Source organism: Odontomachus brunneus, unplaced genomic scaffold (genome assembly GCF_010583005.1).
Source record: "Odontomachus brunneus isolate Ranch 3 - 2012 unplaced genomic scaffold, Obru_v1 Obru_scaffold_011, whole genome shotgun sequence".
Classification (NCBI taxonomy): domain Eukaryota; kingdom Metazoa; phylum Arthropoda; class Insecta; order Hymenoptera; family Formicidae; genus Odontomachus; species Odontomachus brunneus.
Window position 1 is genome coordinate 987,791 of NW_022639461.1, and position 26,048 is coordinate 1,013,838.

General features: G+C 40.7%; 2 protein-coding genes across 31 annotated transcripts in view; both read left to right on the forward strand.

Moving 5' to 3' along the window:
* LOC116840673 (uncharacterized protein YJR142W) overlaps positions 1 to 4,678 on the forward strand; it is a 7,023-nt gene extending 2,345 nt beyond the window's left edge. The window contains exons 5-6 of one of the 2 annotated variants that reach the window (XR_004377395.1): positions 138 to 413; positions 954 to 4,678. Coding sequence is in view for 1 of the 2 variants with exons in the window: in XM_032807709.1 (XP_032663600.1) it covers positions 138 to 259 (122 nt within the window). In the remaining variant the exon portion in view is untranslated. Of the gene's footprint in view, positions 1 to 137 lie in introns of both variants that reach the window. The other variant, XM_032807709.1, reaches the window with a different exon arrangement.
* A 5,004-nt stretch (positions 4,679 to 9,682) lies between these two features.
* Positions 9,683 to 26,048, forward strand: part of LOC116840670 (basement membrane-specific heparan sulfate proteoglycan core protein-like) — a 240,321-nt gene continuing 223,955 nt past the window's right edge. For 7 of the 29 annotated variants that reach the window (XM_032807678.1, XM_032807677.1, XM_032807685.1 and 4 more), the window contains exon 1: positions 9,685 to 10,421. In XM_032807678.1, the coding sequence (XP_032663569.1) occupies positions 10,344 to 10,421 (78 nt within the window). In that variant the 5' untranslated portion in view covers positions 9,685 to 10,343. Of the gene's footprint in view, positions 10,422 to 26,048 lie in introns of all 29 variants that reach the window. The other 22 variants (XM_032807675.1, XM_032807674.1, XM_032807681.1 and 19 more) reach the window with 9 other exon arrangements.

Below are 26,048 nucleotides of genomic sequence, written 5' to 3' on the forward strand. Positions count from 1 at the left end.
CTCTCTCTCTCTCTCTCTCTCTCTCTCTCTCTCTCTCTCTCTCTCTTTCTTCCTCCGAAAATTTGCACGTAAAAAATCTCGCACGATTACAGAAGAACATCATGTAACGCTGATTTGTCCGTACACTTTTGTTGCAGAGCCTAACTTTATACAGATTGTGGAGTTACTTCATGTACCTCTGCAGACTATGTACAACTTTCCACACAAAGCGTGTAAAATAACAGCCAATGGTGAAGCAAATTATGGTGAAGCTTTATAAAGAATTTATGTTTCTCTAGGCTTTTAATTTATACCGTGCTAAGGCTATGAGTCAAATGAAATGAATGAGATTGTTCTTACTCTCTGTTTCTTCTCATTGAACGGCTACATGTGCTGTTGCGAAATTTTACATTAAATGATGCAGTTATACACATGTAAGACACACAAAGAGCTTTTTATAAATTATTGAGCTATAGATAGAAAGTTTTTATTACTGAGTTGGACATATTTTTGCATTTATTCAAAGTTAACTTTATTTGCATATTACGTATTAACAACGAAAAAAGAGAAATATTTAATACGCTTTATTAACCACATTGATCTTAAGATGTTTATGAGGTTTTTGTAACATGTTAATTTTAAAGTAACATTAATTTTCCTCTATCTATACACAATTTTATGTGATCCATAAAACAGAAAAGACTATTAAATAACGCCTTTTTACGTATTTTTTTGTATATTACAATTTATATTTCTAATTAAAATATGGTCGAAATGGTAGAACAAAATTACATATAGCGGTAATTTCTTCCATTTAAAAATATGTCTTTCCCTTTTTTTTATATATATAAAAATCTAATTACACAAACAGTCGTATTATATTAAGGTATTTTTCAGTATGACTTGCATTTATTACATTAGCACAACAAAATCGTATGCCAATTATATTAATACCGTGTTTTTCAACTAAACAGGTGCATTGTAATAAAAGATAATGAATAATGTTCAATGAAATTATGATAACCGAAAAGTATTATGAAAACACAGCATTCCAGAGAATAAGTTTACTACTAAGCTTGCGTTTAAGGCCCGAAAAGTAACGGATGTTTTCAAATAATTGTAAAATTTACAACGCTGTGCTTAAAATCACCAGTGCAAGATCCTGATAGTCTGTGTAACATTAAGATTGTTCACAGTATTATGAAAGTAAAGATACAGTACACCATTCTGATACGTTGAGGAAAATTCACGGTGGGATTATGTGCTCGAAACATGTGTTCAACAGTATTTTATTATCAAAAGCGTTCTCTCGAATACTTAGTTTTTATTTACTAGTACTCTTTTTAATGAAGAATCGTAAGCACTTAATTACTTATTACATACAACATACTGGCATTTTATAATGAAAATATTGAATACTTCCACAACGGTAAAAATTCAAACTGCATCTATACATCAAGACATCAATAACTGTACAAGTGAGAAGCACAAATTAACGACTAATGCAATTGTATATTTTCGTTCGTATTACCCTTATTTCAAATAAGATCAATATTAATATAAGCAATTAATAATATGGTTTTATGTTCTTACATTATAAGATGAACAAAAAATTTTACGTCACATTTGAATACGTCGTATTATATATTTCAATTGTACATAATATTTATTTGTAGTTCGCTCTCTCATTCTTTTTTACTTTAACATCACAGTTTATGAAGTTGTGGATTGGACTAATATTGTATTATCGCTTTATATGCCGAAACACTTCGATGAGAGCATCAATAACTCTTTGTTATTAACGCGACTGATGTCGTGATGTGAAGTATATCATTCGTATGTGATATATTTTACATCGCATTTAAAAAGAAAATTGTTATATATACCTCATAAAACAAATACTTATTCATATCGATCGATCTGTTAATGTTCTTGTTAAATTCATTATTACGAAAATCACATTATTACGTGTATGACGTGTGGACTGCAGCGTATCATATATTTGTTACGATATTATAATTATAATGATGTAATAAATGATCGCGTTTATATATTGCACAAAAAGGCACACGAGCACTTGTACATGCCAAACCGTAGTTTCACAAACACGTTTGGTTTAGAAAGTATGAGTTTCGAACACCGACTCTTTTAACGACTTTTGTACGATAGACGATGGAGTGTGTATTTCATATAGAATAGCTGTAATTTGGATCCTTTAAACTATATAATTTCATGTTCGCGCATATATATACATATATATGTATATATATATGTATATATGATGAATTGATATTGCGACATGATATTATAAAATTGTCAGTTGAACAAATTTTACAGTCAAGTTCGAAGAACCGACTAATCGCGAACTGCGTGCAGTAGATTTCATAAGTTTAATACTTTTGTAATAACGATAAAATGTAATATTATACTAGTCACGCTCATCTTTATCACTCTGCTGTTTCTTCTAACGATTGATCTGGTCATCAAACATGACGTTTGTGATACACTTATTCTAAGTGAGATTTCGTTTCCTACTATGATTCTGTTTTGTGATAGGGATGGATAGGACTGGTTACACACGTTTGTCGCATGAATTAAAGTAGTATTACGTTACATGCCATACACGCCGATCTTTCTGTTTGGTTCCAACGGCAAAAACGAGAAGTTGCGCGTTTGAAACAAGAGTGTTTATGGCCCGATTAACAGTGAAACTAATTTAATTACAGATTGTTATATATTATAATGCAAATTTGCCAAGTTTGCATACATGTACTATTGTGACTTTGAGTGATTACTGTATGTGATTATATAATACCAATTAACTTGAGCGCATACCGCTTAGCTTTTATATCCTCTGTTGCAGCCTAAGTATGTATCGATTGTAAGAGGGGAAACCATCTCGCGAGCCGCCAAAACAGATCGACGCGATTCTTTCGTAGATTATTACGGTCGAATTAATCAGCGCACTGTGTGGCTCGCGATCCGACAAGTCGCTTCGCCACTTAACACGCGATAAAGCGAAGCTTCTTTGCGGTAGGTACGACCGATTGATGACGTCGACATTAAATTGAGGGATTCTCCGTAGGATTTTTCTATATCATTTCAATTTTATTATCACTATACTTCTGAACGATACCAATTTGAAATTTTATTCTTTGAGCACAATTATATTAAATTCGATAAATAAAAAAATTTAGAAAGAATCGACACAGTTCTCTGTTCTGTAAGATGCGTTATTTCACAAATAAGTTTCAATATACTAAAAGTAAGAGATCGGTCGTGCCTAAAAAACCGAGTAAACGAGTAAAGTAACAATCACGGAAGACAAATGTTTTGTCTCTCTGAAGAAAAATACATAAACTTATATTCGTTACGCACTGAATTCAGCGCGTCCTTGAACGAATAAGAGATAACAACACGAATACTTATAGTCACGAAGTTAATGTTCTGGAGCAAACGGTTGATTGTTTTGTTTTAGCATGAGACATATAAATTCTCTAACACAAATAAGATGAATCGTGAGAGGAAAATAATTTATCTCCCTAAAAAATATGTATGTGTTGCGGAGCAGAATTGTCATGATCTACTGGCAAACAAACTCCAGACACTTTCGTATGTTGTTATCCCATTCGCTCCTATTTTTACAGGCAAAAGTTATAGGTACGGATACTTATATTCTGTATAAAGATGCGGATTGTTACACTCGGGTCGTTTAATATTAGTAAGAGACTTAAAAAACGATAGAGTATCGATTGCATCGAAGATGCAGCCAAAAATATAAGAGATGTGTAGTTCTAGGATCAAATAATTGTACTTACATAAACGATGAGAAACATTTTTTCGACTGATCTTTTACTACATACACATCTTTCGACTGATCTTTTACTACATACGATTTTTACTGCTTTTCGTTGCTACGTTGATCTTATCGTTTTTCCACCATGACGCAAATCCAGTGTGTATTATATTTACCCGCGGTTAATTATCACGTTAACGAACGATTGAATGTTGTGTTAAAAGAAAAAGCTATATTTTTGCCGTTTATTGCGTTCAACTAACGACGATATGAATGATGACATGTACCGATAGCACATGTGATAATAAAATAACATTTGTAATTGAACGTATGAACACACACATGACGTCCAAGACATCGTGCGCTTTTCCTTTGCTTTCGTTTTTTTCCATTTTTCTTTTTGCAAAATTTCGAGTTCAGTTGATTCTCTTCGATAATATTCATTCTAAGAATGCGCACAATGTCTGGAGCATTCGTTTACACGTTGCACTATTCTACGATGTAATTGCCCAATAAATACCAACTATCAGGAACATAACATCAATGTTACAATTTTCTATTCAACAACGTAAATTCAATATAATACGTGTGCTATGTAACAGTTACAGCGTATTGAGTGGGAAATAACATTGACGTAATGTTACTGTTGGTTGTTGTTTACCAGATTACAAATCCGACTATTTGTCCGCTTAATTCGACATTGCAATATGAAAAGGTACTCTTTTTCTTTTTCAGTTCTATATTGAGGCAACTTCGACATTGTGTTTCGTTATAATTGATAATATTATGCTGATAGTCTTTTGCGCATTAATGCTATATTCAATACATATCAGAGTATAGTATTGACGTGTTGTTGTATTATAATCAGATGCTAAATTATTAAAATAAACGCAAACTGCACGACATTGTCGCGAAGTGACTAAATTTTCGTGAATCGGCTGCGAAAGAAATGTCGACGATGACTCAGACCGCGGAGGGTTAAATATACCCTGTAAATGTCTGATGAATGTTAATGAATGACGACCAATCAACGAGCAGAAAGCAATTGTGAATGATTCAGTTGCGTGGATGGTACTGCACGCGATTTATCATAGTTTATGAATTGTCTCCACTATTCGCACAGCTCTTGTGACGCAACTAAACATCGAATGTCCGTTGGCGACTTCGCGTTCGACACAGATGAAGAAGAGCAGGGACAGTCTCTTTCTCTCTCTTTCTCTTTCTCTCTCTAACATTAACTGAGCTTTCACTCGGAGGATAACGAAATTGACCCCGCAAATAGTTTCTTAGAGTCAATGACATAATTCAGAGAGCGCGTTTCGCTCACGAGTCATCGCGCTCCGCTAAAGTCACTCACCAATCTGTTATTCTGTCGCGTCGCCTTGTGATTGTCGTCATTCATGATCCGACTATGGCGAAACTCTCGCTGTTATAATTTGGAAATTAAAGTAGAAATACCATACACCTTGATATGTACCTAACTCTAAACATTCTTATTGTTTTGATCTTCAAATATACAAATATTCCAAGATCAAAACAATAAGAATAGCCAGGATTAGGTAATTTTTCCTTATAATCATTGTTTTTTTTTTTTTTTTTAAGATAAAAGTATCAAAAAAGTACGAAAATTTATTCTTACCAATTCGCGTGCAATTAAAAAGCAATGAATGAAGCGCGGACGTCGCAGTGTGCACATCGGAATTCGGTAATCCGAACATAACATGCAAAGTGACAAGTGGAGAGGTTCTCAAAATCAAAACAGTACCGATGTAACAAATAGCCCAGGTCGAAATTTTAGTTATCATTTTGGCACTTCTAGAATGATGACTGGACATAATTATGGAATAATGAACACATTTCTGAAAGCCCGATGAGTTCGCACATATAATCTTCACTTTCAGCACTTATTGAAACGTTCTTTATCGACTGGTGACAAACTTCATTGATTTGACTCGGACAAAAAGGAAAACGTCAGATCTCTTGTCAGATAGAAACTCATAATTGAGCGAATAATAGCCCGTCGAAACGTAGAAAGTCGCGCGAAGGTGTCCGCGACAGGTGCATTCGGTGCGTGTGGTGATATCTGCTTGGGTACGTTCGAGGAACACGCTACCAACGCTGCGTTCTTGCGTATGTTTATTGCTGGTATACTGTAAGGTAATATAGGGTGCGGTCCAACAACCGCTACAAACGCTGCCCAGCGTTTCTCTCTCTTGTTCTATTCCTCGGATTCGAATGAAGAAAGAGAAGTAAAAACGCTACAAAGCATTTGCAGCGCCCGTTGGACCGTACCCATAATTTTATATTGGAGAAGGTCCAAACGAATGAAACGTTTAGAATTATTCTTACATTTGTAAAAATTATATTATTACATATTCTTGTATGTTTATTGTTCTTTAGATATACAACAAGGACAGAATGGCATGGTAGCGTTAAATAGCGCTAATAGCGAGCTCTCCAAATGCATCTCTTGTAAAACCCACTCACGTTATCTCTTACGAAATGCACGAGTGTTTGATTCTTGCGGCAGATAGGCGGAAAGCAAATCGCGAGAAAAGGGCGATCATCTCTCGAACGGGCGCCGGACGAGAGGAGAAGAAGAGACACGTGCGCGATCGTGGACCATCCGGCGGTCGTGTCGTAAATCATCGGTTTGCTACGTTTTTCTTTGGTGAGATTTATTTTGGTATTACCGATAACTGTGCCGATGATAGCAGCCTGCGTTTCGCATCGCACCCTTCCGCGAGTCTCCGCCGTGCGTGTTTACACGGGGTTCACGTGCTATCCGTGTGTCTTAATCTCTCGACCGGAGAGATTAATCGCCGTCAGCGGGAGTTCGAAGATTTATTGCCCGATCGCGACCAACATTCCTTCAGTCTTAACGTAATCCCCCAACAGTCGGAATTTTCATCCTATTTTCAGCCTTACTGTTCCATTCAACATCTATTTCGATAATCTGAAACTTACATCAATTTCTTTTAATTCTATTTAACCTAGATCGAAATCGTTTTTACATTTCAAAATTTTTGTACTACTATTACACACACATACATACAACATTCAACATTTATTTTGATATTCTGAAGCCTATAATACAATTGACTATCCTTCTATTCTATTCATATTTCAAGAAAATGTGAAATGTGTTATTAAAAATTTGCTATGTTTTTAACGAAATTTACTACGTTCCTTAGCAAGATAGACTTTACGATTTAAGATATCTTACAATCTTATTAGAAATATAATAAAATTGAAAATAATCACCATAGATCGCTATAATCGCCACAGATCGCATGTAAAGGTATTTTTCGTTTGAAATCTTAAGTGTTTATGCGAAATATCCACGTAGCTGGCTCGTCCACTCCTCCGCGACATGTAGACTGTTCTCGGCTTTTTTCAAAGATAATCGTCGCGATAATTGTCACACATCGCGAGGCCACGGCGTATCCGGCCTAAATTTATATCGGGAATGTCGCTAGGTTGAGGCGAACAGATGCATCTCGTTTGTCGAACGCAGGACGCAGCGAGCGCGAAACCGACAGCGGCTGCGTGACATCGGCACGTTTAAAAAAGATCACCCTCGCATGTGTTGCCGAGCCGAGTTGTCGCGACGGTGCGAGAAAGGCCCACTGCGTCTACGAGGAAACGCTATTTTTTTATGCTCTTTTCATCAGCGTCCCCGAGAAGGCGCGTGGGCCGATGATTACGAGCGCTGCGTCGCGGCTGACTCCGGTTTGCGCGAAATGTAAATTCGTTTTACGCACACGTCGCAAAATATAACTTAAAGGGGTATTCTGGCTTGAAAGATCGCAAGAAAAGATACTTTTCCGGAATTTTTATTAGGAAAACAATAAATCGGATAGCGTCAAACTTTTCGCGCATATGTTCTTTAAGTTTTATTTTTAAAATATACTTTTATTGTCCAAGTGAGAAAGAAAGATTGAAACGCTCTTCTTTTGCATGTTGTATCTCGGTTAACTACACTAAGAGTAACATTATCTTAAAATATTTGATTTAAATAAAGAGAATTTAAATTTTTAAGTAAAAATATGTTAATGGCATCCATCAAAGAAATATTTGTTGATTTTAAGATAATTATTCTCTTAGTGTAGGAACTCGCGCGTGCAAAAAGAATGTGTACGGACGATGCATCCTAGCTCTCCTTTCAGGTATCTGAAATACAAAAACCAAAAATTTTTTTATTCAAAAAGGATGTAGCTATCGTTTGAACTAGAATAAACAATATTATTACCATTTTGGACAAAACAATGACTTTTCATTAAAAAGTTTCATCTTTTCCTCAAAGTATTTTTCGTATTTTATTAAAAAAATAGACTAATGTATAGTATTTGTTATATACAAAAGAAGAGCACTTTTATCACTTAGACAATAAAAATATACTCTTAAAATGAAGTTAAAGGAATATGCAAAGTCTAACGTTACTCGATTTCTTCGTTTCTCTACAAAATATTTCAGGAAAATACCTTTTTTGCGGTCTTCCAAACCAAATTTATCTCCTTAAGCGCTTAACACGCATCTTTCGCAATTTTGCGATAACACTCGAGATGCACCACACACAGCCACATTTTGCATCAAATATCACAATATTTCGCGCAAATATTTACTTGGACTCCACTCTTTTTGTTTTTTTTTTTTAATTTCTAGTATTGATTGCTGCGGTAATTAAGTCGCGAGTCAGACGTCTCAATTAAAGTCACTTGACACGTAACATAGATGAAAACACTATTAGTTATTTGTGCATTTTGCACTTTTATAGTCCAATACAGATTACCCCAGTTTTCTATATTTGATGGCCACTTCATTACGTCTATTTCTGATTGCTACGCCTAGCGATTGAATACCTCAAATTCGTTATTACATATCGCTTTAAAGTATTTGAAAATATCCGACATATTGACGTTGAACTATCTATATAGATTCTGTGGTATAAACTATTTCTTGTGCAAAATGGGATATGAGTGTTTTCGCGAGAGTGACTGGCATTTGCGGTATCGCCTCATCGATTCGGCTGTAAAGTGCAACTAACTGTGTTTAATAATTCTCGTGAGTGAGAAGTCGATTGAACGAGGTAACGGGTACGTCTATCAAAAATTGCATTCACTCATCGTACTGACGTGGAGAGAAAGTACGGTCTTTTTACTCAAACTCTTATGTGTGTGTGCAAAATTAATTAAAATCTCCAAAATTTAATCTGTTAATCGAATAAGAATTTGACTGGACTCCTCATCCTCGCTCTCGCACGAATCACGACGCGAAGAGCACCCGATGTCAGCGACAACCCCTCGATACTTTCACAAGTATCGAAGTATCGCGATCATTCCTCGATTACGAAGAGTGCGGGCGTGAAAACGCGCAACGGTGATCTTCGCCCGCCGGCCGACCGCTTCCTAAGCTTCGGTCTCCCCCGCCGCTCGACGGCGGCGGCGACGGCAGCGGCAGTGGCGGCGGCGTCGGCGGCGGCAGGGAGCAACTTTGACCACGGTGGGAATGAGGAGAGGATCCCGGGGGACGTGGGTCCGAGGGAGACGCGCGTCCACCGCGTGCTGTCGGTGGGGGTTAAAAGAGGAAGAGAGAGAGAGAGAGAGAGACTGAGAGAAGGGCGATCGGCGGGAGGGAAAGATGACAGAGCGAGACGGCGGATCAAAGAAACGGAGGGAGAGAGGGAACGTGCCGATCCGGAGAGTAGTGGGAGGCCGCGAGATCGCGTCGGCGAAATGGCAAGGAGAGAGAGAGGGGGAGAGAGAAACAGAGAGGGAGGAAGGACGAAGCAGGTGGAGGGGAAAGACGAACTCTCCCGTGAGAGAGAATCCAACGTGGAGAAAGAGGAAGTCGGGCCGTGGACGCGGGACGAGGAGAGTGAGTGAACAGAAGAAGGGAGAGAGGGGGAGAGAGAGAGAGAGAGAGAGAGAGAGAAAGAGCCGGACACGGCGGGGAGAGGGAAAACCACGGGGGCTTTTGAAAAAGTTTTATCTTGTCGGCGCGCTTCGGCCTCTCAGACGCTACCGAACGCCGGTACGGTGTTGTTGGCCACGGTGTGGCGCGCGGCCTCCTCGCCGACGAGTTGCGAGTAAAGAGAGCGAACGGAAAGAGATTGGAAGAGAAAGAGCAAGAGGGAGAGAGAGTTCCGGTCGTGTGCCGCGGTTTCCGGCCCCGGTCGGTCCGTCAGCTTCCGTCCGCCCGCGCGCTCGCGAACGTCCGCGCGAGAGGAGCCGGACCATCGAGGAGGAGAGACTCTCCCGACGAGCGTTATCCGCAGGACGAGAGGGCAGCCGTACGTCCTTGGAGGAATCGTTCTTCCTTCGCTCGTCTCTCGCCATGCACCGTCGCTGAGGTGGTGTCCCGTGGTGCCGGTCGAGAGAGAGAAAGAACGAAAGAGAGAGAGAGAGAGAGAGAGAGTGAGCGAGCGAGCGAGCGAACGAGAAAGGGGGATACGTAAATAGAGAGAGAAGAGGGAATCGAGAAAGAGGGAAGAGGAGGAGGATCAGTCAGGAAGAGGGCGAAGAGGTCGACAAGAGTGACTCCTTGGCCGCGGGGGACCAACGACGAGATGAAGAACCGTGTGTTGCTAAAGAGTGCGTTGCTCCTGCTGCTGATCGCGGCGAACGGCCTGGTGACAGCATCCGAGGTGAGTTTCTCGAGTAAACCGATCCTCTCTTTCTTCGGGACCGGACCATCTGGTCCCCGAGCCCGAACCGTCGAAATTACTGGCGCTCCTGCGAAATTCCCGCTCCGGGTACTGTCCGGGTGCTCCGCAATGGTGCTCCGAAACGGCGCTCCGATCTCGGCTATAAGACCAGTTGGATTCGAGGAGATCTGGCTGTTTCCTTATGAAAAACTTGCGTGAGTGAATGCCATTGCGGTATTACCGAATAAATGGTGATAAGAGGGATGAATTGATGTTTCATGTCGATTTAATCAGCCGAGGAATAGTTTCGGGGATTATAACTTATCGCTGATAAACTCATGAATAGCGTCACGAAGTAGAAACTCCTAATGTCATCGACAAATCTAATTTAGACTATATATGTGTTCGAAAAGATGTTCACTTTAACGATTATATTCATGATCGAGCTCGTATCAGATTCGTCACCGTGCGGGCGTCTTCGTGAATTTATCTAGAAATTCGCGGGCCATTCGGGAATCCCCTTTGCCAGTGATTAGATAGTCTGCGTGGTTCAATCACCGTGATTATACCTGTTATGTGTTTCGCTTACGCCTGATGATAAGAACTGTCGCATACCTCACAGCGCAGATACGCTTATCGCTGCCGTAGATCGCGCGATAGTTTCGTACATTGTACGAAGTTACAAATGTCATCTCTCACTTCGTTTTAGAAACACCAAAGGTGTGCGTGTGTGTTCCTCCACGTTGCACGTATCACGAGTCTGCCGCGTTCTATCGTGTGCAATTTACGGTGGAACGCGCAAACATCCCTCCGTGCTTCAGTTGTCTCGCATTCTCGACCACTGACAGTTCGAAATGAAAATCGTGTGATTTTTTTTAAGTACAAAAAGCAAGGAATTTTGGATAAAACGTCGCTTCAGGCATTGTCCACCGTCATTGTGTTATTGCAAAATTATTGAGCCAAAATTATTGACGTTAATTATTGACTTTGTTTATGTGCACAGGACAAAAAGATATGACGCACAGAAAAATATTTTTAATTATGAACAGCATAGTTGCATCATTCTGGTTATTTTTATGCGATGGTAATGTGATACAACTTAGTTGCTTTGGAACATCAATATTACTAAATCCATATAATTGCGCGTGATCTGATTGTGGCAGCCAGAAGTCAATTAGGGTGACATTTACTATGGATATATTCTTGTTGGAGCAACCAGATATCGTCACTGTAACTCAGGAATTGCTCTGTAGTTGCAGCAACCATATAATTAATTGAAATTATAGAAAGCTCCTTTTGTCTAACTAACAGAAATATTTGAAAGGTCTATAAGGAGCCAAGCACGGATGTCTTAATGCCATTAGATATTAATACTGTTTTTTAACAATATTAATGCGATAGTGGGAGGATAATATGTCCAGCATGTGAAACGCACGTATCGGAATTTTTTCTCGATCATCGTACATGGCGAATCAACTTTCCATACTTAGACCGATCCTTGAGTCCCAAACTTTAAATATATATATATAAAAGTTTGGGACTTAAGGATCGATCTAAGTATGGAAGGTTGATTCGCCACGTACGATGATCGAGAAAAAATTCCGATACGTGCGTTTAACATGCTGAACATATTATCCTCCCACTATCATATTAATATTATTAAAAAACTATTATTAATATCTAATGGCACTAAGACATCCGTGCTTCGCTCCTTATAAGCTTTTCAAATATTTCCATATAATTAATTGTTCTGCATATTACTATCGAATCTGGTTAGCCCAACCACACTGTTTTTCCGTGTAAGTATTTTTAATACTTGAAATTTTGACACTATACTCGTGCCGTTCAATGTACAACAGCCACATAATTAATTACTCCATATTTTACTTTCGAGTCTAGTTAGCATAACCAGATTCATGTATAGACTAATCATGCCGTTTTTTCCGTGTAGACGTTACATTTTTTAATATCTAAATTTTTGACATCATATAATACTCATACCGTTCGATATACGCGACGTGTCACATGAATTTTTAGATTTGTACGTTCGCACTATGAATATCAAATTAATGAAGTGTAATGGACGAATTAAATAAAGCGCCAGTTGTGTGGAAGTAATCATGCCAATTTGAGCACGATGACTGCAAACGTCGCCGGGAGATACAAAGATGATTTCGCATAGACCGTATTCTCGCAACAGAACACGTTCGAGGAAAAAAGAAAGGGGTAAACCCGATCTCGTTGATCTCCCGAAGTACCCGTGACAAATTTCTCCGGCGACTTCTTCTCCTCCCCCTAGTTTTTGTCGCGAAATCGAAGAAGATGCGCTCGACTCGTTGCGACGCACAAAGAAATCCTTCGATTTAACGACGATCAACAGGTACGGGGATGAAGAGGAACGTCGCTGGAAGTATGCCGGCTGTCCCCGCGGAACGTCGTCGGAAGGTGGCCGGCCCGAAAATACGAGACGAATTGTTATGCACGGCACCGCCGAACTTGTCCGACACTGCGGCGTAGCAGACGCCGGGATAATTCGCGCGCGAATTCGATTATATTCCGATCACACCTCGAACTCCGTAGAAACGGATACGCCGAACTCGTGCCGGCGTAGTCGATCGCTTCTGGCGGAACCCGCCAATCCAGCGAAATATCATTCCGGGCCGCGCGAGGTCCGGATTTCCGCCGAAGCGACGTTTCGTCGGCGGGCTGACATGACGATCCCTCGGGACAGCAACTCGTGGCGATGCCGTATTTACGACGACTTCCTTAATCACGATTCGAATTTTTGCTGAGGCCGAATCATCTGCGCTCGCGCGCTTCATCGTCGCGAAGCACCATGTACTTCTTCCACTGTGTACAGTTTCTGAGTACATCAGAAATTGAATCGTGTGAAAAGTTTAAATCAATCAACTTTGTTGTCCGCGACTGTACAAGTTCAAATATAATAAACTTCAGAGCACAGCTAATGGTCCAATAAGAGGACAAATTATTCAAAAATAAATTCTCTCATTGGACTATCGGCTATGCTCTGAAGTTTATTCTGTCTAAGTCGTTTTGCAACTCACTGCACACTGGTAAACAGAAAGATTGGCGATAATTTTTCGAGAAGTTTGCGAACTCTCCGTCTTGTCTAACAGAAATATGCTCCCATTAAAAAACAACGAGTTTTCACATTTGGATAAGACGTTGCAAACTCAAAAAAATACTCAAACTCGAAAAATTACGACCAACTTTCCTCTCTACGAGTGTATGCACATGTTTTTGGGGCGTGTTCTACTCGCGAGGGAATTATATCGAGAGCGCTGCACTGAGAGAAAAATATCTGAGAAATAAGATATTTATATTTTACTAAAAGTTAATAACATGAAAGCGGTAGATTTTATTCTATTAAATAAAATAATTTGTTTTTAAGCGTTATTAACATCCACCGAAGAAATATTTTTTACTTCTTAGATGTCTCTTCTCTCGGTGCACGAAAACTGCTTTTATCGGAGAAACGCGTATAAATTTTCCAAAGGTATGTTATGTATGTGTAAAGTATCGTAGCGAGATTTAATGAAAAAAAATTTCGTCAAGAAACTGCAGGCGAACATTTCTGGGGCGCTTTATGTATTTTGACAAGAGGCCCGTAAATAGCCATAGCGATTCTGTAAAACGATTCTTGAAACATTTCGCTGAAGCAATCGAGCATTCCACATTCGTAAGTTATATAGACACGGTATGAGTGGGTACTTAAAAACGTTTGCTTTGTCCTCTTGGAGAACAAATTCACTTAGATTCGGTCGCGCGCTTTTACAATCGAATTACAAAGATGGTACATGAAGAGATTGACAAGCACACGTTTGAGCACCATTCACAAATTAAGAATGTCCAGTGACTTTAACGTGAGTGGTGAAAATATCACTTCGATATAGAATTTATCGTGCGTCCGGGAGAGGAGGAGGGGGATTTACTAAAAACGAAGTTATAATCAATTTTACGTACGGATATCATATCGCACTAACTGGAAATTGAATAAAACGTCACTTGGCGCCCGTATTGTATAACACGATCTAAATGGAGCAACCGCGCTGCTCGGAAACGCAATCGAAGCGTCGCGCGCGCTCGCGCTCGCGCTATCGCGTTTCTAAATCGATTTTGCACGCGAGAGCGGAATCTTCGACGAGGCAAATCGGCTGAACCGCGGCGACGTGCGTTTTGATCGCACGCGCGCGACTCGCTGAACGTATCGCCGATCGGGACCTGCATCGTGAGTATGTACGTACACACAGGATTGCATATATGCCTAGCCATTCCCTAGCCGTGTCCTAATTGAGAGTTACTAAAAATTTTCAACCTAATTCGAAGCATTTCATTTGTAGATAATCAAGAATCGAGGCTGTTGATTACTTGAAGAAACTGCAATCATGTCAAACAACTGTGACATTTGTGGTTCTTGTTAACTGCACTGCTTAACTGGTGCAATAAGTTAAAGTGGGACAAACATATTTTTTTCTCACCTATTTTTTTAACCTATTGCACTAGTTTAGCGGTTGAAAAGAACAGATTAGTGGATAAGTCGATATTTTGTATACGTTTATAAACGCAGTTATCTATTCACGCGTTAGGAATAATCGTAACATTATTAGTAACGTTCACGGGTTAGGAATAATCGTAACATTATTAGTAATCAGAAAACGATAAAAGCACTTATTTTCAACTACACTGATGTACACTGGTACAATAAGTTAAAGTGAGAAAAAATATCTTGTTCCATTTTAACTTATTGCACCAGTTCAGTAGTGCAGCTAAAAAGAACAGGCCACAAGTGTCACAGCTGCTTGACATCGTTGCAGTTTCTTCGAGTAATCAACAGTCACGACCCTTGACTACCTAGAGACGAATGTGTTTAATCAGAAATTTTTAGTAACTCTCTCGGAGAATTTAGGACGTGGCTAGGGAGTGGCTAGGCGTGCAGTATGCAATCCTCCGTACAACATATGTACGTCTGTTTTGTTGCGATAATTCGACAATATGCCACGTTATCTCCCATTGGAGGTATCGGGTGTCGTGATACCGAGGCACCCTAATCGGTGCAAAATAGTCGGAGGTGTGCGAGAACCGCGCGACGATCGTCGTTGCAAAAAGGCGCTCCGGCGTCTCGCGACTCGTCCGCACGAATTACGCGCGGCGAGAGACTCCCCGAGAGGTACTCGCCCGGTTGACACTCCGCTTCGGGACGTGCCGCGATATACGTGTCTCCCGCGACGTGCGGCTATTCAGAGCAGCGTGTTAAATGCCTCTATTTGAGGCGCAACGCCGCGACGCGCAGATCTGTGCACGCGTTCCCGTAGCATTCCCGCTCGATGATGCAAAGTAATCGCTCCATGGGTAGAAATGTGTAAATTCCGCAGTATCGACAAACAATTCTATCGCGGAGCTGTAGCGAATATCGTGGGCAGAAATGAAGAGAAAGAGAGAGATAGAGAGGGAAAAAGAGAATAATATATTAGTTTGAAAAAGTCGATCTCAGATTTCTTTTTTTCAGTTTGTCGTGACAGTTGACAATACTGTCAGACTTTCGCGACCGATTATTTATTAACACAAAACTTCTCTCAATATCGTACACACTCACGAAAATGTACCACAAGCGTGGTCCATCGGTTTGTCAGAAAAATTGAAGGATCTGTTCCAGCAACGAGATGTGGGATTACATCTCTCATGTCGAGAGATGTGGGATTACATCAGGTCGCAGACGGGTAAATTTGGACATACGATATTTACCGGCTATGGTCGATTGTATCGCAGACGAGTTGTGTGTCCCTTTCAATCGCACGGACAGGCTCTCTCGCTGGCACCGTGAAAATTTAAATCCGTGCATTCTCCGACACGATGGAGAAATTTTTTAGGGGCCATATATCGTCGTGACCCACGACGAGACGACACTGACTCGATGTGAATCGAGTCGGCGGATATTGAATTAAAATAGTTATTCTCGGAACGGCACGTTCGCCACGGTTCGCCGGTGGCTTGATTAATTTCGAATCGTTCCTCGATCTGGAGTCGAATTATCATTTCACGGCTCTTGCGGGCATTGCGCATGCATAGACGACCATATTGCAAAGCGGGGTCTTGACGACGAATATTATAAGTCACAGCCGCAGCCCTGACGTCGTAATGGTGCAAGTGCGACTTCTTAAGGGGATGCTGCACTCGACAAAAACGTCGATAACGTAAAGACATTCGTCACTAACCAATCACGCTGTCCTTTTCGTATTCCTCGTATATACACACTCCGCCGGAAAATAGCTTTTTTCCACTAGCATCCACTAGAGAACTATATCCCAAGAATTGAAGCGCTGATATATATATACTCGTATATATATATATATATATATATATATATATATATATATATATATATGTATATCGGCGCTCCAATTCGAGATACAATTCCCCTTAATCGAGATTCATATTTGGGAAATATTTCCAATAACTTTTAACATTCACGAAAACATTTTTAAGTGACAACTTGAAGCGTTGCAACTTCATATGATGAGAAAAGCAAACCGATCTGTGTAACCGACTATACGCGCGCCGTCTAACTCGTACAAACGGCGTCATAGATGCCTCAACATTTATTAGATCGAGAGTTACTAGATATTCTGCGGCAGAGACGCATTCGTTTCTAGAAATGCGTATGCCACGACTATATAGATTGTCCGAGGTAACAGCAACGATGTTCCAACGGATGGGTCTCTGACGGCTCGGGCAGTTTATCGTCTGCCAAGTTGGAGAATCTCCTAACTCCAATTTTTAACAAGATTGAGAAAGCTTTCTGAAACGATACAGAATCTCAAAACATGTCGGACGAAATAAATACCTCAATTTCGTGAAAAATTGGAGTTGGGAGCTTTTCTAATTTGGCGGACGATGAACTTTCCGAGCTGTCAGAAATTCACCCGTTGGAATATCGTTACTGTTTCCTCAGGTGATCTGTAGTCATGGTGTACGCATTCCTAGAAACGAACGTGTCTGCTCCCTACATACCTAGTAATTCTCGATCTGGCAAACGTTGAGGCATCCGCCGGCTGCACATATCCGTCGTCAAAATCGCCGGTCCAGCTCCGCCGCTGGCCCGTTTGGAATCCGGAGGCCCGCGCTTTCGTGGGAGTTATCCCGCGTGCGTCGCGTCGTGAAGTCGTCGTTGCAGAATTGCGACACACGACGTGTACACGCACGGAGAGAAAGCCAAATCCCAACACTCGTCCGACGACTTCTGAATCTCGTTAAAAGCGCGGAGGTCGTGCTTGCCGTTTAATTCGTCATCTCAAGCCTCAAGTCTCACTTGGCCGTAACCTCGGCCGACTCGCGTCCCTCCTCGCGACATTCCTCTTGGTCTTAAGTAATTTGTATGCGCTGTGACAGTGTACCTTAAAATACTGCCAGGGACGAAATCGAGTGGACGTTAATGTGCGCGTCAGAATTTAATTGATTACCTACTGCTACGCCGGCCGCATTCTTGCTTTATATAAGTAAACGAGACACGCGGATGAGTCGATAAATATCTTTTGTAGATATGTTGATAAAGAACGGAAATCAAATCGGACAAAGTAGTGACGTTTATCTCGGTACATATTGAAACGAAAAACCCGTCAACTCCTCAGATGCATTTATGTATATCTCATGGCTGCTAAAAATATTTGTCATTAACAGTCGCTCGCTACGAGAGAAAGAAAGAGAGAAAGATAAAAGTCCGTGTATGTGTATAGCATACGTTTCCCCCGCACGTACATTTATCTGCGTGTGTAGGAATATTTCATCGCGCGAAATCAGGAAGATTTGGTCCCGCGTTTTAAAGGAAGGGATCGCGCACGATTCCTCGGACGCTCTCGAATATTATCCTTCCGCAAAAATGACAATGTACGTGTGCGGGGGAAAAAGTCGCGGTCCTTCTGTTATTGCACCTCTTTTTCTCGGCCGCGCCCCCTCAGCTTCACCTCGCCCCGTCTCTGACCATTTCGGTTTGAATTGCGAGGGATTCGCACGGATGCGAAGGGGTCCGAGAGATTTGTACCTTATGAAAAATATGGTAATGCACGTGGCGTGGCGGCGCGTTCGATACGGCACTGTTGCGTTGCGCCGACGACGCTCCTGCCGAAGATGTCATGGCGCAGATTCGCATTAAGAATTACGTAACATAGAACCCGCTTGAATTCACATATCCTGCCCATATTCGGCTCCTTCTTTTAATCCTTACTCTTATTTTTCAACGGCAACTTTCGGCGCTTCGCGAAATGCAAACATCACGCAGGCATCTCTCTCTCTCTCTCTCTCTCTCTCTCTCTCTCTCTCTCTCTCTCTCTCTCTGTCCGAGATAATAATACTCGCAAACACGCTGCCAGTTTCAGTGAGCGCAATTTCGGTGCGGTACGAGTAATTTGAAAAGTTCGGTTTCCCACACAGCCGCAGATGTCGTCACTTGTCCTTGCGGGGTTTCGTTAAACAGGGATGAGTTCCGAACTCGCGCGGCGCTTCCTCTTCGTGAGCGCGACTTCTGCTTGGGGCTGCACGAAAAGAAACGTAACACCGATAAGATTTCTATCGACGGGCGAAGATACTGCATAATTAAGATTATTATTATTTGCTAGTGATTCGTTAATTATAAGAGAAAAGTGAAGGAATTTATCGATTTAACCGATACCTAATATTGCTGCGAGTTTCCCCTCTCTTTCTCTGGCAGGCATATCAATAATATATAAAGAGTAATTATTGAGTAAGCTCCCGCTGTGTATCGCCTATAGTTAGCACATTTAACGATGAGCGCAAGAGAAGCACCTTTTATAGTTTTGCGCGCCCGTTGCACGCACGCTAATGACAAGTTTTACCGCGGCTGTGTAATTTACTCACGTAACGTATCATTTCCTTGTAAAGGGAGTAAGGCACAGTGCAGCAGGATACGTGAGGAAAATCGAGCTGGAAGAGCGCGACTGAAAAAATTACAGCAGCTTGGCGAGCTTCTTTGAGAAATAAAAAGAAAAGATGGACGAAAGTTAAAGAGAACGACATCCTAAAACGTGATTCACAGAAGTGTGTTTTCCAGTAATCTTTTCTCTCATCTCGCGGTTTATCGCTGTACAAAGACATTGAGGAAAAGTGCGTTGAAAATATTAGGCAACAACATGTCGACATTTCTCTCCGCGGAAATGACGAAACGTGTAATAGTGACAAAGCGCGTAAATCTTAAGCAATCGGTCCGCGCATACCAAAGACGACACGTGGAACGAGCGGTTTAAAAGAGGGCCCAAACTACTCGAAAATTGAGTATCGGATGATGACTTTAACGCCGTAAGTGCCACTTATTAAAGAGGCCCATAAATTTCGTCGGTTGACCCTAATGGAGTCGTACGAATATTCCAGGCCATTCCCACAGGAGCGTGCGCGCATTTCGTGAACTTAATTGATTGTTACGTCGAATTAACCCGAATCTAAAAGATATTCAAAGGGACCCATAAATTAACCCCCAGCGCGATAATTTAACCCGGCTACGTTCGCGCGACCAATTCGCGGGCTACTTCGTCGCTACTTAAACGCTCACTGAACAATTTGTCCCGTTTATCGCGCGGTATCCTGCAAACGTAATGAGGACAACCGGAGGAAACATGGAAGTTTCGACAATGCGAGACGTTACAGTCAGTTCGAAATTTCAATCCCACTTTCGATCTGAACTTCCTTAACGCCTGCACACTGAGAGAAAGAATATTTAAAAATACTATAAACATGTGTGTGTGTGTGTATCACAATATTCTATATCTAAAGCATTAAACATAATATTTTTCTCAAATAAAAGAATAAAAAAATATAGATAAAGGAATATAGATTTTCTTAAGCTTTAGCTTTTCATAGGAACAATTGTTTATCCTGTTTAAATAAAAAGATTTAAGCAAATATGTTATTTGTACTCATATCGAATAAATATTGTTTTATTTCTTAGATATTCTCTTCTCTCACTATATTTTCTGAAGGGCCAGTGTATGTTTAACACACATACGGAGACTGAAGTCCTACTCAGCGCCTCTAAATGGCAGAAAACGCACCAAGTGCTGCTTGTAGGTTCTAAAGAGGACCTCCAAGTTACTACTTTAGATAGAAGAAAAAGAGGTTGATATATAGGCTTTGGAGAGTATGAAAGTAGGTGTTAAATGGAATATCGATGTCGAAAGAGTAAGATCACAGGATTTCGGCTCGAGAACTTACAGCTGACTATCTCACACCGATATCATTGTGCATATGAAATGCTATACGATTATATAAATCTTGAAATATATATCTTATGATTCATTATGGTAATTCGGTCGCCGTGACCATTATTTTTATCATCGTGATGGAGGCCCAAATTGAACCGGTGTGACACGCGACATGATCCATCGACTGATCTTTCGTCGTTTCGGTCGGGGCTTCGCCGGCATTAAAGGACTGAGCCGGTATCTGGTCTTACGTAAACCGTCAGGGTCGTCGAAAAGTCGGGATGCGTGTTGAGAGAGAAGAAAGAGAGGCGACGGAGGCACAGAAACAGAGAAAGAAAGAGAGAGACAGAGGGGAAGAGAGGGAGAGCGAGAAAAGAATCGTAAGAAAAAAGGATCACAAGAAAGCTATAATACAAGTAGATGGGGCGAGGGACCTTCATGCGAGAAGCATGTGCGATAAATCGCTTACCTAACCGTGCGAAGTCCGTTCGTGAACGGCGATTCAATCCTTTTTTCCACGTTGTTTCGCATGTATTATGCATCGGTTGCTCATCCGTGTGCGTACGTGCGTGTGTGTGTGTCTACACGGTAGAGCGAGTTAATTATTTCAGACGAATTGTGGCCCGAATTGTTCCCGTAAAAGAAATTTTAGAAATCTTATCAAATTTTTGTCATCAAATTAAAGAGTAGTCAAATAGCTTTGCAAATCTAGGAAAAATGCAAGTATGAAAGTAATACGAGAGTGTCCCTTCTCTTCTTTCTTCCTCTTTTTCTTTCTGCCGCGGGCGCGCACGTGCTACAATCATACTTACATTTTTCCGAATTTTCAGTTTAGTTTGTGCGAAAACGCATGCCGTTGCGGACGACCGTCCGGCCGAGATCGGTATTGAAATTCACCTAATTCTGTCACGTTTATCCGCGGTGTCTCTGCGTGATTTCATTGGAAAAACGCCAGGGGGGAAACGCTCGAGGGGTAACGTGCGAATCCTCGCGGCGAGTGCGACGATTCAATCCGTTCGTCGCGACAACGGGACAAAACGTTAATGCAGCCGATTGTAACGTAGCCGTTCGGAATGCTCGGAAGACCGTCGAGGAGTCGTTTGCAAGTACTTCTAGTCCTCGAACGGCGGGACACTCGAGGTACTGTCGGGCGTAGCCTTAAGTGCCGCGTCGCCAGAAGGGGTTCGTTTTTTGCCGCGTCGAGACTCGCGAGCGATTATTTACCAGGCATTTTTATAAGCTCGCTGAAAGGACATTTGCGCCGCTTACTCGCTCCGCGTATAATTATGCTTGGGCGTCGTGCGCCGTCTCTCTTTCCCTCCGCCGCGCAACCAAGACAAGGCGTCCGGTCGTGTTGTAGCGAGAATGATGGATTATCACGCGATAATAAAACATGTAACGCGCGAGATTGTGCAAATCGGATAGTGTATTCTCACATATTTTGAGCGATTTAATTCCTGTGGCTTAACAGTCGAAACGAACACTTTCTTTCCTAACGAAATTGAAAACCTATCTAAATTTAAGAGACATTCGAGAGCACAACCTAAACCTAAACTAAAAATCCAGGAAAATGTAAGTATGCTTGTAGTACGAGAGAGAAAGAGAGAGAGGAGAGGAAGAAAGGGTACTCTCGTTTACTTTCATATTTGCATTTTTTCTAGATTTGCAGTTTGCAAAATCGCTTGACTGCTTACTCTTTAATTTGATGACAGAAATTTGATAAGATTCCTAAAAATCTTTTCTTTTATTAGTATGCAAGTATGCAAAAAATTTATTTGTAAGAATTTTTCTAATTTTTTCTTTTTATATCAGAAATTAACTGATGCACACGGCTCACATGCATTTGCTACGCGAAACTAACCAGACCAACAGAAATTGTACTATCAACGACTAGAGACCACGAAAAGTTGAAATTTGCTTGAGATAACCGAGAACACAATTGGCTGAATAACTAAACTTCCCATAGAATGTATCTGTTCGGATCTTTTCTTTTCGAATCCTTGTCTAAACCTCGACAACACACAGACGATATCTCTATTATCACGACCGGAAACATTCATCTGAATAATCGGTTGCGTTAGAACTCCGCTAAAATGACTCGGAACAGCATACATAATACGGAACAGCAAACACATACTAAATAGAAGTCACTTATAGGAATCTTTCTGTTCCTATAAGCGGGTTTTCGCCTGGTCCCCGGAGAACAGAGATTCAGTTCCACGAACTGAAGTTTCTTTTTCGTGTATGTATCCCTTAATAAGTACGTAACCACTTTCTCTTTAGGGAGAATCTCGAACGAGCTCGAGCTCTCAATTACGAAGTTAATTAATAACGGCAGCTAAAGCGTTGCGGTCGAAATTCAATTAAGCAACGAAGTCTTGCCCAGTGCACTTTAATTTGAGACTCGGTCTCTCTCGGAGCCGACCGATGATAACGATATTGAATGGTGATTCCAAGTTCGCGCGCGCGACGGAGCATCGGAAGCATCGGTGGCGGCGTATACATCGCGCGAGACTCTATCGGGCCATCAAACCTGTTTGCACGGCGTATATGAGTTAATGGGTTAATCGCGGGGACGCGGCGATCATGAGAGCCTCCTCGATTATTTATCGTCGACAAAAAGCCGCTTCCTATTTATATTCCGCATTTATATCGGCGCCGCACCGGTGGAAGATGCCGCGGCATTAGCGGCTCGCCGGAAAGCACGCGTGGCCGGCTTACTCATTGCGGACAATTAAGCGTCTGGGGAACAACGAAGGCAGAGTCTCGCCGTCGCGGCGTCTACGGGAGAGCGACCGTAAATAGACGCGGACGGGAGAGCGCAGAAAGAGAGAGAGAGAGAAAGAGAGGAGGCTCTCAAGAAGAGACGCGTAATAAACATCTACTTAGGTCTGGGAGGGTGCGTGCAGTGCGTGCCTTTAATTAAAGCCTGCCCGGTCCGGCCCACGCCGATCCAACAATTAAGCTGCGTACTTCTTGACGTCGTTCGCCGAGGAGTCGTTTATGATGACGATAACGACGGCATCGAGAAGTAGCGGACTAGAAATTTGTTCCATGTTCTTGATTAAGTTGATCCCAATCAGTTATCTGGCTTATATATATCAACTGATTTCTAGAAGCCCAAATTTTAGCTCCAGTTTTGGTAAATTTACCAGTTTAGCTAAATTTTTTAACATCTGTATATGCAAAAGGATCAGTGTCTAATATACATGGGAATTGACGTCGTATTTAATGTCTCTATAAATGGCAGAAAACGTACAAAATCAAAACGCACAAATAAACTTTTCACATATCTCAGGTATCTTACAATGGTATCAGGTATCTTACAATGTCTTATTAAATGGAATATATAAAGACCGAAATAGGATTGAAATTTCGACTCAAACTCGAAATTCCGAGCTTTTGGGACCTAATAACCCGAATCGAGATTTTAATACACATAAAAAGTCTAACTTAGCACCTCTATAAGTGACAGAAAGCGCACAAAGTGCTACGAAATAGTCTAAAAAAAAGTCTCACGACAAAGCTAAAAAATTAAATAGATTCAAAAGAGGACGCTCCAGATTATCAAAGTAGACATTAAATGAAATATTGAGATCGTAAGTAAAATTATAATTTGAACTCGGGAAGTTATGTAACGCAGCATGGCAATCAATATCTTATTAATAATAATTACTAATACTTAGAATCTTATTAATAATTAGGACTCGGCAGTATCAGCTTAAACAAGCCAGATAACTGATTAAGATCAAGGACCAGGAGATAAATTTTCGGTCGAGTATCATATTATATCTGTGCTTCGCATTCTGACCCACATTGCGCGCAACCGCGAGAGATAATCTCCGGCGATTATTTCTGACGAAGAATGCGATCAATTCTGTCGCGACATCGCGTTGTAATTTTATCTATGTCGCTCGTAATGACGACCAGTACACACAGAGTATAAAACCGCCAAACAGTGTGCGAACAGCGCCGTGTTAATGCTTATCATTTACACGACGAACTTAATATTTGAGCAACCTAGATAAACGCATTAACATACTGTACTTGGTTGGTATGTTTCGATCGAATGTCGAGTCAATGGTTACGTTATAAATTAGGATATCGATTATCGAGGTGGCTGAAACTGGCGACACCCCTCGCGTTCAAAATTAACCGCCGGAAATCACTATGGAGCTCCTCCAGCCGTTAAATCGTAACAGTTCGATGTAATGCCGTGATCAATGGAAGATTCATTAGCACTCCTGTTAATAAATCATGTTGGTAGTCCGGCTGTTAATTAATATAATTGAGGATTGTTATATTTTAATTGGATGGATTTTAATGGATAATGGGAAGCAAGGCAAGCTACAACAACAAACTATGCTTTCTTGACATTAGTTTCTCACAGACAGAGACTGCTAGTGTTAATGTCGCTCGGCGTGATTTCAGTCTCTAGATGCGCAAATCTTCGAGTTTCATGAATTGAGAATCCGATTTAACTTTAACAATAACATCGAACGTTTTTCGAACGTACTCTACTGTAGTTCCATTTTAACTTACTTTCAAGAACTCTCAAAATTATGCATGAAAGCGACGTTAAAGGTTAGATGAAAGTATCAATGCCCATATCTTATCATGTTCATTTGTATTATGTTTTATTCTAATTTTCGTAATAGTATCAGTTTACTTCCGAACTACTAAAATTGCATTGTAATTTTTACTGTAATATTCTCCCCGTGTACGATGTTACTCAAGTACATCAAATAAGTATGTTACCATCAGTTAATTAATTATTCACTGCAACGTCTGCCACTGCGGACTCCAATCTGATAACATCTCTATCTGTCGATCGATGACGATTCTCATCAGTCTCCTTCTCAAACGCATTTCACGGCGGGCTTATCTTTCGTGTAAAGTAAATGTCCCAACGATATGAAACTAATAAAAGAGCACGATCATACATTTTTATTAATAAATAATGGAATTTTACTAATAAAACTAACGTTTATATAAATACAATGAGAAAAAATGATTGATCAAATTAAAATTAGTTATTTTTTATGCCAACTATATTTTTTGTAGTAAAATCATATCAATATATATGGTTATTATTACAATAGAATTTATTTAAAAAATAATTTTCTTGGCCATTATTTATAATGATTATTTCTCTATATGATTGTAATTACAAATATCAAACATCTTTTTCTCAATATATTACAAATTAAGATAAAAAAGAGATCAAAGCCTTTAAACAAAAATTCAAAGACTTTTTTAGAAATATTAAATGCATATATATTGTGAATATTTCAATCATTACAGAATCAGTTTCAATTACTGGGACATTTACCTTACCGGCGAAATCGGCGGCGTTCCCCTCTCTCTCTCTCTCTCTCTCTCTCTCTCTCTCTCTCTCTCT